Source organism: Neofelis nebulosa, chromosome 18, assembly GCF_028018385.1.
Source record: "Neofelis nebulosa isolate mNeoNeb1 chromosome 18, mNeoNeb1.pri, whole genome shotgun sequence".
NCBI classification, from domain to species: domain Eukaryota; kingdom Metazoa; phylum Chordata; class Mammalia; order Carnivora; family Felidae; genus Neofelis; species Neofelis nebulosa.
The window spans coordinates 32,749,005-32,764,983 of NC_080799.1; the positions used below are offsets into that span (position 1 = coordinate 32,749,005).

Consider the following 15,979-nt stretch of genomic DNA (forward strand, 5'->3'; position numbering starts at 1 on the left):
AGGAACGGACCCAGGGGGACCTCATAGGCTTGATCATAGTAACAAATTCAGGCAAGTGTTTGAAACTGGGAGCTGTGGTCTGATTTGCATTCCGAGAGGCTCCCTCTGGCCGTGGTACCCTGGCCTGGAGGGCAGCACGGTGGGAGGCTGGGAGGCTCTTAAGATCCAAGAGACAGAAGTGTGCACTTGGGTGGTGGCCGTGATGATGGAGAAACGTGATGGTTCTAAAACTATTTTAGGAGGTAAAATGTGACTCAGTTTGGGGATGGACTGAATATGTGAGGTGGCAAACTGGAAGGAGTCAGAATGGCGTCTAACTTCGGAATCTGGTGTTCCCACATGGGTAGAGGGTGGTGCGGGGCCATTTGCAAAGCTATGTTTGGTGGGGACACGGCTAGGGGATGGCACGGGGATCATGAGTTTGGACTTGGACATGTTGGGTTTGATGTATCTGAGATATGGGTGCAAAGATAACAGAGATCATAAACTTCCTTCCCTTTCTTAGCATTTTTCCTTTAAAAGGGTGTGTGTGTGTCCAAAAAGGCAAACACTGTATGATTCCACTCGTGTGAGGAACTCAGAGCCGTCACAGTCATAGGGACAGAAAGCAGACTGTGGTTGCCAGGGGCTGGGGGAGCATGGCGAGGTATTGTCTAATGAGTACAGCCTTTCAGCTTTGCAAGTTGAAAGTTCTGGAAACGGTGGTGGTGCCACGGTGGTGATGGTTGTACAACAATGTAAACATTCTTAACGCCCGTGAACTGTACACTTACAAACGGTCGTGATGGTAAATTTTATGTTACGTGTATTTCACCACAATAAAAAAACTGGAAAACAAATGTGTGTATACGTCTGTTTGTGAACTAGATACAAATGTGCGCATAAAGTATATACATACCATTTAGGGATCAATAAACATGTCGCCATCATCTTGCCTGAGTCATAACCTGTACAGGACCCTTAGAAGCCCTGTCGTACCTCATTCTCTCACAGGTAAACACCGTGCTGAGTTTATCTTTTTCTCTTTAAGTTGGCTGCACACCCAGTGCAGAGGCCAACACGGGGCTCGAACTCACAACCCTGAAATTGAGAGTCAGATTCTTAACCAACCGAGACATCCCGGCGTCCCTAAGCTGAGTTCATCTTAATACTTTTTTTCTTTTTATAATTTACTATCTCTATATGAATGCCAGCACAGTTTTGGGTTTTACATATTTTGCCCTTTACATAAGCTTGGCCGAAAGTCTTGTTTTTGAGATGCATCTGGGTTAATGCCTATAGTGCATTCATTTTCACTGCTCCATAGTATTCCATGGCGTGATTAGGCTGTACCTGGTTTGTCCTTTTCTACTGCCGATAAACACTTGAGGTATGTCCAGTTTTGTTGCTCTTACAAATAAGGCTGATAAGAACATTCTGGAATATTCCTCCTGGCACTCACGTGTGAGAGTTTCTTTAGGGCTGTGATGATGGAAATGTTCTACGAAAATGTGTGTGCTTTCCAATAGGACAGTCATTAGCTACAACTGACTAGTGAGCACTTGAAATGTAGTAGGGTTACTGAAGAACTGTACTTTGTATTTTAGTGTAATGATTTTAAAAGAAATAGCCACATGAGGGGCACCTGGGTGGCTCAATCAGTTAAGCGTCTGACTTGATTTCAGCTCAGGTCATGATCTCAGTGTTTGTGGGATCAAGCCCCACGTCAGGCTCTGTGATGACAGCATGGAGCCGGCTTGGGATTCTCTCTCCTTCTCTCTCTGCCCCTCCCAGCCTGCACCCGCTCACTCACTCTCTCTCTCAAATAAATAAACATTAAAAAGTGGGGCGCCTGGGTGGCTCAGTCGGTTGAGTGTCCGACTTCGGCTCAGGTCACGATCTCGCGGTCCGTGAGTTCAAGCCCCGCATCAGGCTCTGGGCTGATGGCCCAGAGCCTGGAGCCTGCTTCCAATTCTGTGTCTCCCTCTCTCTCTGCCTCTCCCCCGTTCATGCTCTGTCTCTCTCTGTCTCAAAAATAAATAAACGTTAAAAAAATTTTAAAAAAAACATTAAAAAAGAAAGAAAGAAAGAAAGAAAGAAAGCAAGCCACATGAAGCCAGTGCCTACCCAATTACACAGAGCAACCCTAGGGTATACTGAGGCAAGAAACTGCTGGTTACTGTAGAGCTAAGTACATGCTCATCTTTACCAGGTACTGCTGGGCTGTTTTCCAAAGTACTGGAGCCAATATCCCTTTATCTTAGCCTCAGGGCCCCTGGGTGGCTCCCTGGGTTAAGCATCTAACTCTTTTGATCTCAGCTTAGGTCTTGATTTCAGGGTTGTGAGTGGAAGCCCCTCACTGGGCTCCACACTGGGCATGGAGTCTACTTTAAATTTTTTTTTTTTCAACGTTTTTTATTTATTTTTGGGACAGAGAGAGACAGAGCATGAACGGGGGAGGGGCAGAGAGAGAGGGAGACACAGAATCAGAAACAGGCTCCAGGCTCTGAGCCATCAGCCCAGAGCCTGACGCGGGGCTCGAACTCACGGACCGCGAGATCGTGACCTGGCTGAAGTCGGACGCTTAACCGACTGCGCCACCCAGGCGCCCCTAAATTTTTTTTTTTTTTAATGTTTATTTACTTTTGAGAGAGAGAGAAAGAGAGAGAGAGAGCAGGGGAGGGGCAGAGAGAGAGGGAGACACAGAATCTGAAGCAGGCTCCAGGCTCTGAGCTGTTAGCACAGAGTCCGATGTGGGGCTCGAACTCACAGACTGCAAGATCGTGGCCTGAGCCGAAGTCGGACACTTAACCGACTGAGCCACCCAGGTGCCCATGGAATCTACTTTAAAAAAAAAAAAAAAAAAAAAAAAAAATCATTCTCCAACTTCCTAGGTCTTTTTTAGCTAAATACAGCATCCAGATCGAAGTTTCTGAGAATAAACAAGGTTGTATTAGTCAGGATTCTCCCATGAAACAGAAGCAATAGGAGATTTGATTGATTGATCTATTAATTAATTATAAGAAAGTGGCTTATGTGATTGTGGAGGCTGAAAAGTCCCAGGATCTGTCATCAGCAAGCTGGAGACACAGGAGAGCCGATGGTATAGCTCCAGTCCAAACTCCAGCAGGCTCAAGCCTCAAGAAAAGTCGATTTGTTAGTTCCAGTCCACAGGGAGGAAAAGATCAATATCCCAGCTCATCAGTAAGGCAGGCAAAGTTCCCTCTTACTCAGCCTTTTTGTTCTATTCAGGCCTTCAACAGATTGGATGAGGCCCACCCACGTTGGGAAAGGCAATGTGCCTTACTCTGTCTACTGATCCGAATGTTAATCTTACCCAGAAACACCCTCATTGACTCCCCCAGAATAATGGATGACCCAGCATCTGGCCATCCATGGCCCAGTCAATTGGACACATAAAATTAACCATCACAAGAGCCTAATATGGTGATCTCCCTCCCAGCTCACCAGAACCCAGGAGGCCCAGGGGAGATCCTTGGAGCTAAGAGAATGAAGTCCCTGATGGTAAGGTCGTCTGAGTTCCCAGAGAGAAGAATGTCCTTTCAAAAGACAACTTGGAATAGCAGAAACTTGTCGAGTGGGGGCCATATATCTTTCTCCATCTGATCAGCCCAGATTCCTACCCTCACCCCTACCTTCCAGCACACTTAGAAACTCAAGAGAGTGCACTCAGAGGTCCAACCCGGACCGTTCTCCTCCCTCCTCTGTTCTTCTCCATCCATTTCCTGCCCCCCTTTCTCCTTCCCTCCCCCCTCCTCAATTTCCTGTACATTTTGTTCAAGACAAATTGTTTTCAGATCTTCTGCATCTGAAGCCATCTCTTCCCACCTGATATGTACACTCTTGCAACAGTGACCTGTTCTTAGGAAACGCTATTTAAAACCCAAAGTGCAACCAGTGTGACGCAGGACTCCCGAATGTGGCTAAGATGTGTCAAGTTACATAAACGCGCATGCTTCATTCTGCCCTTGGCTTAAAGCTTTTCCTAACAGACTTCAGAATTATCAGCTCATTAAAGACAAAAAAAAAAAAAATGCAGGTGCATAAAACATTTTTAAAAATAACAAGAGTAATAACAAAGTCAAGGCCCCGGGGTAGAGTTGGTCGTAATGGTGGAGAGCTGCTCCCCAGCTTCTTGGGGAGAGACTGTTTTCTGAGTATTCTCTGGAGATGACTAAGCAGCCCTGATCCCTTACTCTCCCTCAAGGTGCAGTGCTGACAGTGAAAAGGAGGAAGGGGATTTTGATTTGCTCATTTCCTAGGAAAAGCCACCCATGTTCATACACGTCCTTGCTACAGTGCTCCCAGGGAAGCGTCAATGCCCCTATTGTACAGAGGGGGAAACTGAGGCTGGAACAGGGCTAAAAGAAACTGCTCCAAGCCACAGAGTTGGTAAAAAGTAGAACTGGGGTTCAAAGACAGTTGGCAGGCCCCATGGCATGATGGTTGAGATGGACACCAGGAGTTATCATTATCTCCTCTTAATGGACACTGTGCAACCCCAGGCAAGTTATTCAACCTTTCTGTGCATCAGTTTCCTCCTCTATAAGATGGAAAATAGCCGGGGAGGGAAGATGTTATCTATCTGTATAGTTGTAGTGAGGATTAAATGAATCAAGGCAAGTAAAATATTTCAAACAGTATCCAGCATGGCAAGTATAAAAAAAGCTGGCTATTTACAAGTCATGCACTTTCTACCCTCCCGACCTGAACGTCTGCCAGATTTGAGGGCTTGGCCTCTTCACCATGCTGGGTACTTCTTAATAAATTTTTTTAATGTTTATTTATTTTATTCTTTTTTGAGAGAAAGAGAGCGACGGGGGGAGGGGCAGAGAGAGAGGGAGACAGAATCCGAAGCAGGTTCCAGGCTCTGGGCTGTCAGCACACAGCCCAACCTGGCGCTGGAACTCACAAACCGCGAGATCGTGACCTGAGTCAAAGTCAGACGCTTAACTGACTGAGCCACACAGGTGCCCCTGGGTACTTCTTAATAAAATGAAGTGACTGGGGTCCAAGCCCAGGCAACAGAAATGCTGAAACGCAAGGGCTCCGCTCCTGACCTCCATCCTTCACACACCCCCGCCTCCCCTGCCTGTTGCAGTTCTGAGTCTCCCTGATTAAAAGCTGCCACTGCCCAGGGCAAGCTGAGAGACAGAGCATGCTATCCCTTTTATGAAAATCCAGCAAGCAGGTGTAAAATGAAGATAACCACCCCCTGCCCCTGCTCAGAGGCGGAAGATTCTTAATTATCTGAGACCCAGATAAACAGCAGGGCCAGGATTGTACAGAGGATGTAAAAATGCTGAGGCGGGCAGGCACGGGCTGCAGAATTCTGCGAAGCTAATGGCGCGATTCAGTGTTTGGAATTAAAGGTGAGAAAATGAGTCTGAGGTTGTCGGCAGCCTCCGCAGGACAGGATAGGGACATGGAGCAGAAGCGGGAGGGACTGGAGGTGGGCAGCTCAGAGGATCAAGGAGAGAAAAAGCGGACTTCACGCTTTATCTCTGGGACATTTGCCACCTATTACAGGCGTTTTGGTGATACTGGGGGGTTTATTGACTCATTCAAATGAAGCTCATAAAATTACCAAACCTCAAGAAGGAGAGCTCCAACGACCATGTAGCAACCTACAAACCAGAGGACAAGCTAAGGAAGACAGTGAGCGAAGATACACTGTGCCCTCCAGGGTCACTCATAGTCCTTCCCTGAACCGTACCTTAGTCGAGGCGAACAGGAGGCTGCCCCTGATTCATCCTTCCATTAGTAAGCACTTTTCATAGCTTATGTGATAATGTGTGCTCAGGGCTGGTCCACTGGAAGGGTTCAATAAATGTTGATTTCTGTGGTCCCTGGGAACCCTTACAGGGCACTACAGCAAATTCCTAGCAGGTTGACTTGCAAAGCTCACCGCCTAAGTTAGAGCTCATCATTCTAGGTTCCAAATAAATCACTTATCTCTAGAGAAAGTATGGAAAAGTCCTGAGTGAGTCCTGTTTACTGAGCCTGCCTCAGCTGAATTCTTTCTATTTCTACCACACTTAATTCAAGATGGTGGAACAAGACAAAACCCAGTGTGGGACTGTGAGATTATGGGATTGTGCACGTCCAACCAGGAGTTTGAATTTGCATTCTCGAGTGCTGGGTGAAGAAGAAAGGAAATAAAAAGTAAACAGCAGTTCTTTTGTGCTCTGTTATGTGCCCAAGGACACAGACCGAGGACATGGGAGAGCCAGGAAGACCCATGAGTCCACTTCTCATGAATCCATGCTAGTTCTCTGTGGATTGGGTAAATCTCCCTCTTCTACTTCTTCACCACCCTGGCAAGAGGATTGTTGAACCAGCAAGACAAGAACATGGAAACACACATGCTAAACACGGGGGGGGGGGGGCAGTGCTTGGGGGGCAGCAGCCATTGGACCCTTTCTTAAAAGAGTCAATGTAGCAGGAGACAGTAAATGTGAGAAGACACCCTCAACCATGAAATATGGTCTGACTCACACAGCCTCCACAGGAGCTGATGGGTATTAACTTGATGACTTTGGAGCAGGTGTGACAAAACCAATCTCATCCTGGTTATTACAGCCAGAATCATTGGGACTGTTTCAGTCCATGACTGTCACATTCCTGTCACTCCGAGCTTCCCCACCTGCAAATGCTTAGTTAGGTCTGAAATTCTATTTCCTTCTTATCCTGTGCCAAGGACCCGTGTGTGTGTGTGTGTGTGTGTGTGTGTGTGTGTAGGGAAGTTGTTGGGGTAAGGATGGAGTGTGAAAGAATAATTTATTGCACATTCGACAAATATTATTTTGCTGAACAAATGCCAGGTGCTGTTCAAGATTCTGGGAAGACAGAACAGTAAGGAGGATAAGATTCCTACTCTCATGGTATATACTCTATGAAGTATTTCTTTCGTTTGTTTGTTTCCTCATTCACTCAATCAATTCTCTGGAATCATTGCACCCTAGCTTGGCTACTTAATAGCCATTGCAACCTTGGGCAAAATTTTTAACCTCTGATTTTCTCTTCTCAAAGGGACACAAGAGGGGTGCTTGGGTGGCTCAGTCACTTAAGTGTCTGACTCTTGATTTCGTTTCAGGTCACGATCTCGTGGTTCGTGGGTTCGAGCCCCACGTCGGGCTCTGCACTGACAGCGTGTGGGATTCTCTCTCTGCCCCTCCCCCATTCACAGACTCTCTCTCAAAATAAATAAACCTAAAAAAAATAAAAGGGATGCAAAATAGGGCCCCTCTAGCTGTGTAAGGGCCTGGCTCTGAGAAATAGCTAGGAAACTGAATCAAGAATGGCCCATGCATGTCCTGCTAGCCTGGGAGGCCACAGGATGATGGATGAGGCAATTGTTCGGGTCTGAGTGGGCACTGATCTCTAGCCTGTCCTTCCGGGGTCCATCACGTGCCTCTGAGATTGACAAGGTGGGTGCACCTCCAGGCAAGGTTATGTACTATGCCAGGCTGGAGCTGGGGGCACCCATCAGCTTCATCCACTATTGTCTGCAGGCTGCCAGCAAGACTCCCCAGGGGCCTGGAAGCCGGCCGCTCCCTTGGAGAATGTCACTGAGCCCCTCTTCTGTCCTGACTACACTGACATCCTCCTGTATTCTCTGAATAACATGATTCATTCAAGTATCTACTGATGCACTGGTGCTAGGGTGGTGAGCATAGCTGCTTTCAAGCATCTACAGTTGACATCTGTCCCTAAGTGGGCATGATGGGGAAATTCAGTGAGGTCCCAAGTCAAGAGTTTCATGCAGTGCTTGGCCCAGAACTAGAGCTTAAATGTGAGCCATTCTTGTCCTCGTGCACTCAAGTGTGATACCTTGTACACTCACTGGCGTGTACCATATGCTGGGATACTGTGTGTGTGTGTGTGTGTGTGTGTGTGCACGTGTGTGCACGTGTGTGCACCGGTGCAAAGGTCAGTCGATGCAAAGTGACAGCCATTGTTCCTGTAGCAGCAAAAGCAACCTCTGGTCCCTCTTGAGCACCTGCAGGCTGAGGGAGCTATTCGGTACTTTCTAGAACTCATATGTTTTCTGTCTTCTTTCTTTTAAAACAGGAGAAGGATATTATAAGTGTCAGTCATGTAGGGTATTTTTTAAACTGGAGAAAATCAAATTTAATTATGTAGTATGCTGGCTCCATAAGAATACGAGGCCCAGTCATGTGCTTTTAATGTTAAAAACTATCTATATATGAGAACAGAAGCTTAATTATAGTTTTAGAACCAAATATAAGTGTGATCCTCACTGCGAACATAAAGAAGTAAAAATTGGAAGTATAAAAATAGAAAAAGGATGTGAAAGCAAGACCTGGGCACTAATTTAATTCTGGTGGATAGCACATCCTGATTAAAGGTTATATATTAAGTAATAGAAGAAAGTGGTAAAACTGTCCATCAGAATTAATAAAAAACATTATTGGGGCACCTGGGTGGCTCATCGTTGGTTAAGCATCTGACCGGCTCAGGTCATGATCCCGTGGTTCATGGGTTTGAGTCCTGCATGGAACTCAGTGCTGACAGCTCAGAGCCTGGAGCCTGCTGCAGATTCTGTGTCTCCCTCGCTCTCTGCCCCTCCCCCGCTCACCCTCTGTCTCCCTCAAAAATAAACATTAAGGGGCGCCTGGGTGGCTCAGTCGGTTAAACGTCCGACTTCAGCTCAGGTCACGATCTCGCGGTCCGTGAGTTCAAGCCCCGCATCGGGCTCTGTGCTGACAGCTCAGAGCCTGGAGCCTGCTTCCGATTCTGTGTCTCCCTCTCTCTCTGCCCCTCCCCCGTTCATGCTCTCTGTCTCAAAAATAAATAAAACGTTAAAAAAAAAAATAAATAAATAAACATTAATAAAAAGGGAAATTGTTTAAAAAATAACATAAAACAGAGGAAGAAAGACGTTTAATTTGCACATATACAGTAGTACAGGTGCACCTCCCTTTACTGTGTTTCACTTTATGACGCTTCGCAGATATTGTATTTTTTACAAATTGAAGGTTTAAGACTGAGATGGAGGAAGTCACTGCAGATGTGGTAGAAATAGCAAGAAACCAGATGTGAAAGGAGTTCTACTGTGGGGGAGAGGCTAGCCAGGAGGAGCACCATGGACCACAGAGAAATTGTTCGCGGAAGGAACAATCCATCGATGCAGCAGACCTCATTGTTGTTGCATTTTATTTATTTTTAATGGGTTTTTTTTTATGCTTCTTTTTGAAAAAGAGAAAGAGAGAGAGAGGGAGAGAGTGCAAGCAGGGGAGGGGCAGAGAGAGAGGGAGACAGAGGGTCCCGAGTGGGCTCTGTGCTGACGGCAGAGAGCCTGCAAACTCAAGATCGTGAGTCAGATACTTAACCGACTGAGCCACCCAGGCACCCCAATTGTTGTTTTATTTTAAGAAACTGCCAGAGCCACCCCCACTTTCAGCAGCCACCGCCCGATCAGTCAGGAGCCGTCAACCTCGAGGCAAGATCCTCTACCAGCAAAAAGCTCACCACTTGCTGAAAACCCAGACGATGGCTAGCATTTTTTGGCAAAAAAAGTATTTTTTCAAATTAAGGCATGCACATTATTTTTGGAGACATAACACTATTGCACACTTAATAGACAACAGTATAGTGTAGCCCTAACTTTTGTATGCTCTGGGAAGCCAAAAAATTCATTGTACTCACTTTATAGCCATATTCACTCACACTCACTTTATTGCAGGGGGTCTGGAACTGAATCCACAATACCTCTAAGGTATACCTGTAGAATTTATAGACTGTGGCAATCTCAAACTCTCCTGTTGCCACTGAATTCTCAATCCTTCCATACTTTTTCTCCAGAAGTTTGAGAGCTGGCTTTCCCTTTGTCCTGACTCCATCCACGAGGAAGAGCTGCATGGAGATTTCAGCTTTCCCCAGAGCCTGGACTTTGCGGTCTACTCGCTTATGTGGGGTGACTATACCCATTACTCAAATCCAGTAATGGCCGTTCTGTGGGCAAGCCCCGAGAATCTACGTCTGGTTCAGTGGTCTCCCACATACCTCAGAGACACAGAACTTCCTGCCACTCATCTGTACTTGGGTGCCCCACAGGCACCTCAAACTCATGTCCAGTCCTGGCTACCTCAGTGGTTGGAATCACCTGATTTTTGCTGATACTTCTCCCACACAACCAATCCTTCCTCAAGTTCTTCTGAAAAACAAAACCCCAAAAAACATGACAAGGGAGGGATTGTTTCTCAACACTCATGTACTCATGTTGAGTACTCATGTACTCAATACTCATGTATTCCCAGATCAAAAGGAAGAGGTTTCTAATCTGTAGATGGGGGATGTTCTAGAACGTTCCTCGAAGGGCTCCTGTGAGAAGGGATATGGGCTTCTTGTGCATGTGAAGCATTTAGCACAGGGACTGGCCCACGCAGAGAGTCGAATAAATGGCAGATGTTACTACAGTGGTCTGTCTCATGAGCTGAGAGAGAAGGGCACATGATGCAGTCCATGCAGAGGTCATATAAGGAGAATATGGGTTTTGAAAGCAGGAAGAGCTGGATCTGAATCCTGATTGCTCTATTTACTAGCTGGGAGGCCCTGAACAGGTTAACTTCTCTGAGCCTCAGTCTTGCTCATCTGCAAGACAGGATAATCCCCTAACTGGCCTCAGGGAAATCACTGAAAGAATGGGTAGAATGCGTATCTTCCTCCAGTGGAGACAGGGTCAAATCATGTGACTCTGAGGTTGCCAGTGACCCCAGGAGAGAAGTCTTACCATTTCCCCCCATTTCTCAACTGAGAGAAATGTAGCCCAGAGAGAAGCTGTCCAAGCTCTTCCAGTTTTGTTGGATCTCAGAACTATCTGAACCCAGAGTGTGCGCTCTTAATGACACGGGCACAGGTACCACCTCTGGGTCCCCATCTCTGTCTGTCTGTCTGTCTGTCTCCCTCTCTCATCCCTTTCCTCTTCTCAAAAGGAAGGCTACAAAGAGCTTGGGCTTTGGAGTCAGACTGGCTTGAATTCCATCCCAGATTCAGTTCTTGTTTAAAAGGGAAGGCTCTGATAGCCATTTCTCCAGGCAGTAGTGAGAATCAAGTAAGCCTTTTTATTTATTTTTTTTTTTTAATTTTTTTTTCAACATTTATTTTATTTTTTGGGACAGAGAGAGACAGAGCATGAACGGGGGAGGGACAGAGAGAGAGGGAGACACAGAATCGGAAACAGGCTCCAGGCTCTGAGCCATCAGCCCAGAGCCTGACGCGGGGCTCGAACTCACGGACCGCGAGATCGTGACCTGGCTGAAGTCGGACGCTTAACCGACTGCGCCACCCAGGCGCCCCAAGTAAGCCTTTTTAAACGTACATAATGCCTTCATGCCAGCGCCCAGCCCACAGTCATAAAGAGCAAACGTTAGTTTCTCTGGGTGTCCTCCCCTCCACACCCCTTCCTTTCCTCGGCCGCCTCCCCGAGGCACTCACATAAACCTGAGCTCAGACTCCCGTCGGACCAAGACTTCCCGGAGACGCTGAATTTTCGCCATCTCCAGCTCGATCTCCTCCGGCATCATGGTTGTCTCTGCCATGGAGATGATGTCCAGCTGATCTGTGCAGGAGACAGGAATCGTAGGCATCAAGACCCCAAGGCCACGCCGGTTTTCAAGAATTCCCTTAGGCTAGCCCTTGTCCCCATTCCAGGGGGCAGCCTTGCCCAAGCGTCCTTGACACTCCAGGAGGGTGCACGTGCATGTTTATGAGCCAGCCCTTTGGAAACTGGGAAAGACGTTTTCCATGTGAACCCTGTTATGAACAAGAGGAGGCTCTGTTGGCTCACCAAACCTGTTCAAGGTTCTATATATGGCCTTGACAGTCCCTGCCTGGTCCCAGCTCCTGAGTCTCTGCTCTCTTTGACTACAGCCATTTAACCCTGTCCCAGCCTCAAGACCATGGCCAATGTTAGGCAGAAAAGCACTTTATAATAATTATTTTATAGCAATACTCTGAATTATTATCTTACAAGAACACCAAGTAACGTGAGTCATAGTAATATGAAGGAAAACAAGTTTGTTGTAGAAAATTCAGGTAATAGGTAAGCGAAAAAGAACAAAATAAAGTCATCCATGACTTCACTGCCCAGAGAGAACCACTATCCACATTTTGATAGACATTTTTCCTGTTTCATATTTATGATCAGAATTATATTTACGGCAATATACATAAAAGAATATATTTTTAAACTGTGTATATTACCATATATATGGAAAGACACTACATACATATGCATATATGTATCTATATATGCATGTATATTCATTCACTCGGGCTACAGTAACAAAATACCAGAGGCTGGGGCTTAAGCAATAGACATTAACTTTCTCACAGTGCTGGAGACTAGAAATCCCAGTTCAAGGTCTGGCAGCATCAGTTTCTAGTGAGAACCCTCTTCCAGGCTTGTACATGGCCACCTTCTCACTGTGTGATCACACAGCCTTTTCTTTGCACACACACAGGCAGAGAGCTCTCTGGTGTCTCTTCTTATAAGGACACTAATCCTGTCAGATCAGGGCCCCAGCCTTATGACTTAATTTAACCCCAGTCAGTTCCTCAAAGGCCTTCTCTCTAAATTAGCCACCCTGGTTATTAGGGCCTCAACATATGAATTCAGGGGGGACATAAAGATTCAGTCCATGACAATATGGATGCATGTGTATACTTATATATGTATACGTAATAGCACATATATTGCTATTAACATTTTGGTGTAAATTCTTCCAATTATATATGGCAATTTACATGATTATATATAATATATATGTGGTGTGCATACATAGGGTAACACATATGGTTTTTTATGTGTTTTCTATGCATAATATTATATATACCCGTACATACATACATTTCACAACAGCAAAGATAAGAAATAATCTAAACGCCTATCAATGGGTGAATAGATAAAAAAGTATATATATAATGGAATATTATTCAGCCATGATGAAGGAGGATATCCTTTGTTACAGCAGGGATGGGCCTTGAGCACATTACACTAAGTGAGAAAAGTCAGAGCGAGAAAGACAAGTACTATACGATGATCACTTGTATGTGGAATCTAAAAAGTCAAACTCGTAGAAAACAGAGTAAAATGGTTGTTACCAGAGGATAAAATTGATGTTGTTTAAGAGTTGTTAAGAGTACAGGGGCGCCTGGGTGGCTCAGTCGGTTAAGTGTCTGACTTTGGCTCAGGTCCTGATCTCACAGTTCGCGGGTTCAAGTCCCGCATCGGGCTCTGTGCTGACAGCTCAGAGCCTGGAGCCTGCTTCACATTCTGTGTCTCCCCCTCTCTCTACCCCTCCCCTGCTCATGCTCCGTCTCTCTCTGTCTCTCAATAATAAATAACGTTAAAATAAATAAATAAATAAATAAATAAATAAATAAATAAAACATTAAAAAAACTTAAAAAGAGTTGTTAAGGGTTCAAACTTGCAATATAGAATACACATATGGAAAGAATACACATATCTTTCTTTTAAAAAACGGGAAAAATGTTTACTAAAATGTTAATACTCCCACACACTATTATATACATATGTATCCATCATTATACAGGTCTGGTTTTTGTAATATAAAGTTAGGGTCTCACATTTTATTACCTGTTCTTTTCATTGAACATATCGTGAGCATTTTCGCACATCCTCGGATGTTCTTCCCCAGCAGCAGTGTGAGAGGCTGGGTAGTCTTCTATTTGTGGCTGTATCATGAATCACTCCACCAACCCCCAGGCACTTGGGTTGTTTTCCATTTTCTCCACCACAAACAGCCCTGTAATGAGCATTCTCTAAGCTCAATCTTTACGTGCACCTAAGAGGTGTCTTTAGGCCACACTGCCAGAGTGAATGGCTAGGTTTTAACGGATACAGATCCTACAGTCTTTCACAGGTACAGCCAAAGATACAGGGGAGGAGATATTCTTGCTTTAGTGAAGCCAATTTCACATGACCTACTGCTGCTTGTCCCGTCTACACCCGGCACCTTGGTTCTGCTGCCTGGTGTTTGTCTTTTTCCTTACCTCCAAGTCAAGGGTTTAGAAAGCTGCTGTCTCTCTACCTGTCTCCCTCCTATGACCTGGACCCCTGGCCCTGCACACTCCCCAGGGGCTGGGGACTGCAGACTTCCCTGAAGTCACCCCCTGCCAGCTTGGATCTCAGAATGTTGCCCACTCGCAGAAGCCCGTACGACTGCTGGGAAACTCCTGATCCTGGGTTCTCCAGGATCAGGGGTAAATTGTCATTCCCTTCAATCATCTACCCCTAATAACATCCATTCCATAAGCCTCCTCTCCACCCATCAGGATCCCCCATTTTGCTGAGGAATCTGGAAGGAAGGGCAATTACCTTTAGCTGATTCTCACCTTGAAATGAATGGCCTCCCTAACACTCTCTGAGATAATTCGTAATTTGTATGAGATAATGAGGATAAAGGCAAGGGGAAGGACCAAGAAATTAGTCAGGGCAAAGAAACGGTGGCATCACAGCCGTAGGTCTGCTGGAGATCGTCTCCCTCCCTACCTGGCCTGGCTTCTCGGAACAGCATCTGTTTCTGCTTATATTTTCCGAGAGCTCCTAGATTTCATAGCATGGACAGTGCATGGTGTTGAGTTGGGGAGGAAGGCAGCGCACAGTGGTCTAGATGGATGGCGGGGACATGGGCAGAGGGAGGAAATGTTAAATCAAGGGTATTCACTATCCCCTCCCCCAGCCCTCCAAGCGCAGGAGGTCCTGGAGATCATGCCGCTGTCCTCTGTCCGGCTGAGCTGGTGCTGAAATGCGGGTGGAAGGGGAGCCAGAGAGGAGGAGGGCGTGAGTCTGAGAAAGAGGAGAGAGAGGGAGGGGGAGCAGAAGAGCTGTCTCAGGACTGGGACTTGAGAAGAGAGACAGATGTCTAAGGAGGAATTTTAGGAATTGTCCATGTGACATGCTGAGTCATGATCTCAAGGTCCCTGGAATCAGATTTGGGGTCCTACTGCCCCTGACACCAGACCTAGATGGATCCCGGGGCTGCAGCAATGAGGTCCGACTTGAGGAAAGAGGGAGAAAGGAAAGGACAGGAGAAAAAAGTTAATATTAATTGTTACTGTGTGCCAGGCTCCAATCAGGCTGGAGGACCAGCTTGGGGGAGCAGGGACTCTGGGCACAGGGTAATAGAGGGTTGTGGGGAGGAGGGGTAGAGGGTGTTCTGGAGTCAGGTGGCCAGAGCTTGTGTCCCAGCTCTGCCCCTCACTAGCTATGTGGCCCAGGAGAGTTAGTTAACATCTCCTGACTCAGTTTCCTCATCTGTAATGTGAGGACAATAAGGGACCCCACCACCCAGGGCAGTTGTGAGGATGGAATTAACCAAGGGATGAGAGCCTCCGTGCATGGTGACGATTCCTTTTGTTATTACCACCAGCCCGCTCTGCCGTGCTATCTCTTCTAATCCTCACCATAAGCCAGCAGGATCAAGATGTTCTCTGTTGAACAAACAAGGAAACGAAGCCCAGAGCTGAGTAAGGAAGGAGCTGAGCCCTTGTCTGCCTCCAAAACGCTGGTGCTTTGCCCCATCACGGCTGCCCTTTTTGCACACAGGTGCTCTGAGTCCAACTACCACTGTCCATCCACATCTGAGAGTCAAGGGCAGTGTCTTAGTTCCCCATGGCTGCCGTAACAGATCAGTGCAAACTTGGTGGCTTAAAGCAACAGGACTTTATTTTTTCTCCATTCTGGAGGCTGGAAGTCCCAGATCAAGGTGTCAGCAAGGCTGTGCTCTCTCCAAAGGCTCTGGGGGAGGGTCCCTCCTTGCCTCTCCCAGATCCTGGCAATCCTTGGCTTGTGGCAGTATTGTTACAACCTCTGCCTCCGTTTTCATGTGGCCATCTTCCCTGTGGCTCTGCGTGTCCTTCTCTGTCCTTTTCTGAAAAGACCCTATTTCCAAATAAGGTCACATTCTGAGGTTCTGGGTGGATGTGAAT

The 15,979-nt window shown here is 46.4% G+C and overlaps 1 protein-coding gene across 1 annotated transcript in view; it reads right to left on the reverse strand.

Moving 5' to 3' along the window:
• The window catches only part of BMERB1 (bMERB domain containing 1), a 120,850-nt gene that overhangs the window by 46,332 nt on the left and 58,539 nt on the right, over positions 1-15,979 (reverse strand). Inside the window, exon 2 of the mRNA XM_058711925.1 lies at positions 11,461-11,584. Within this exon, the coding sequence (XP_058567908.1) occupies positions 11,461-11,584 (124 nt within the window). The remainder of the gene's footprint in view (positions 1-11,460; positions 11,585-15,979) is intronic.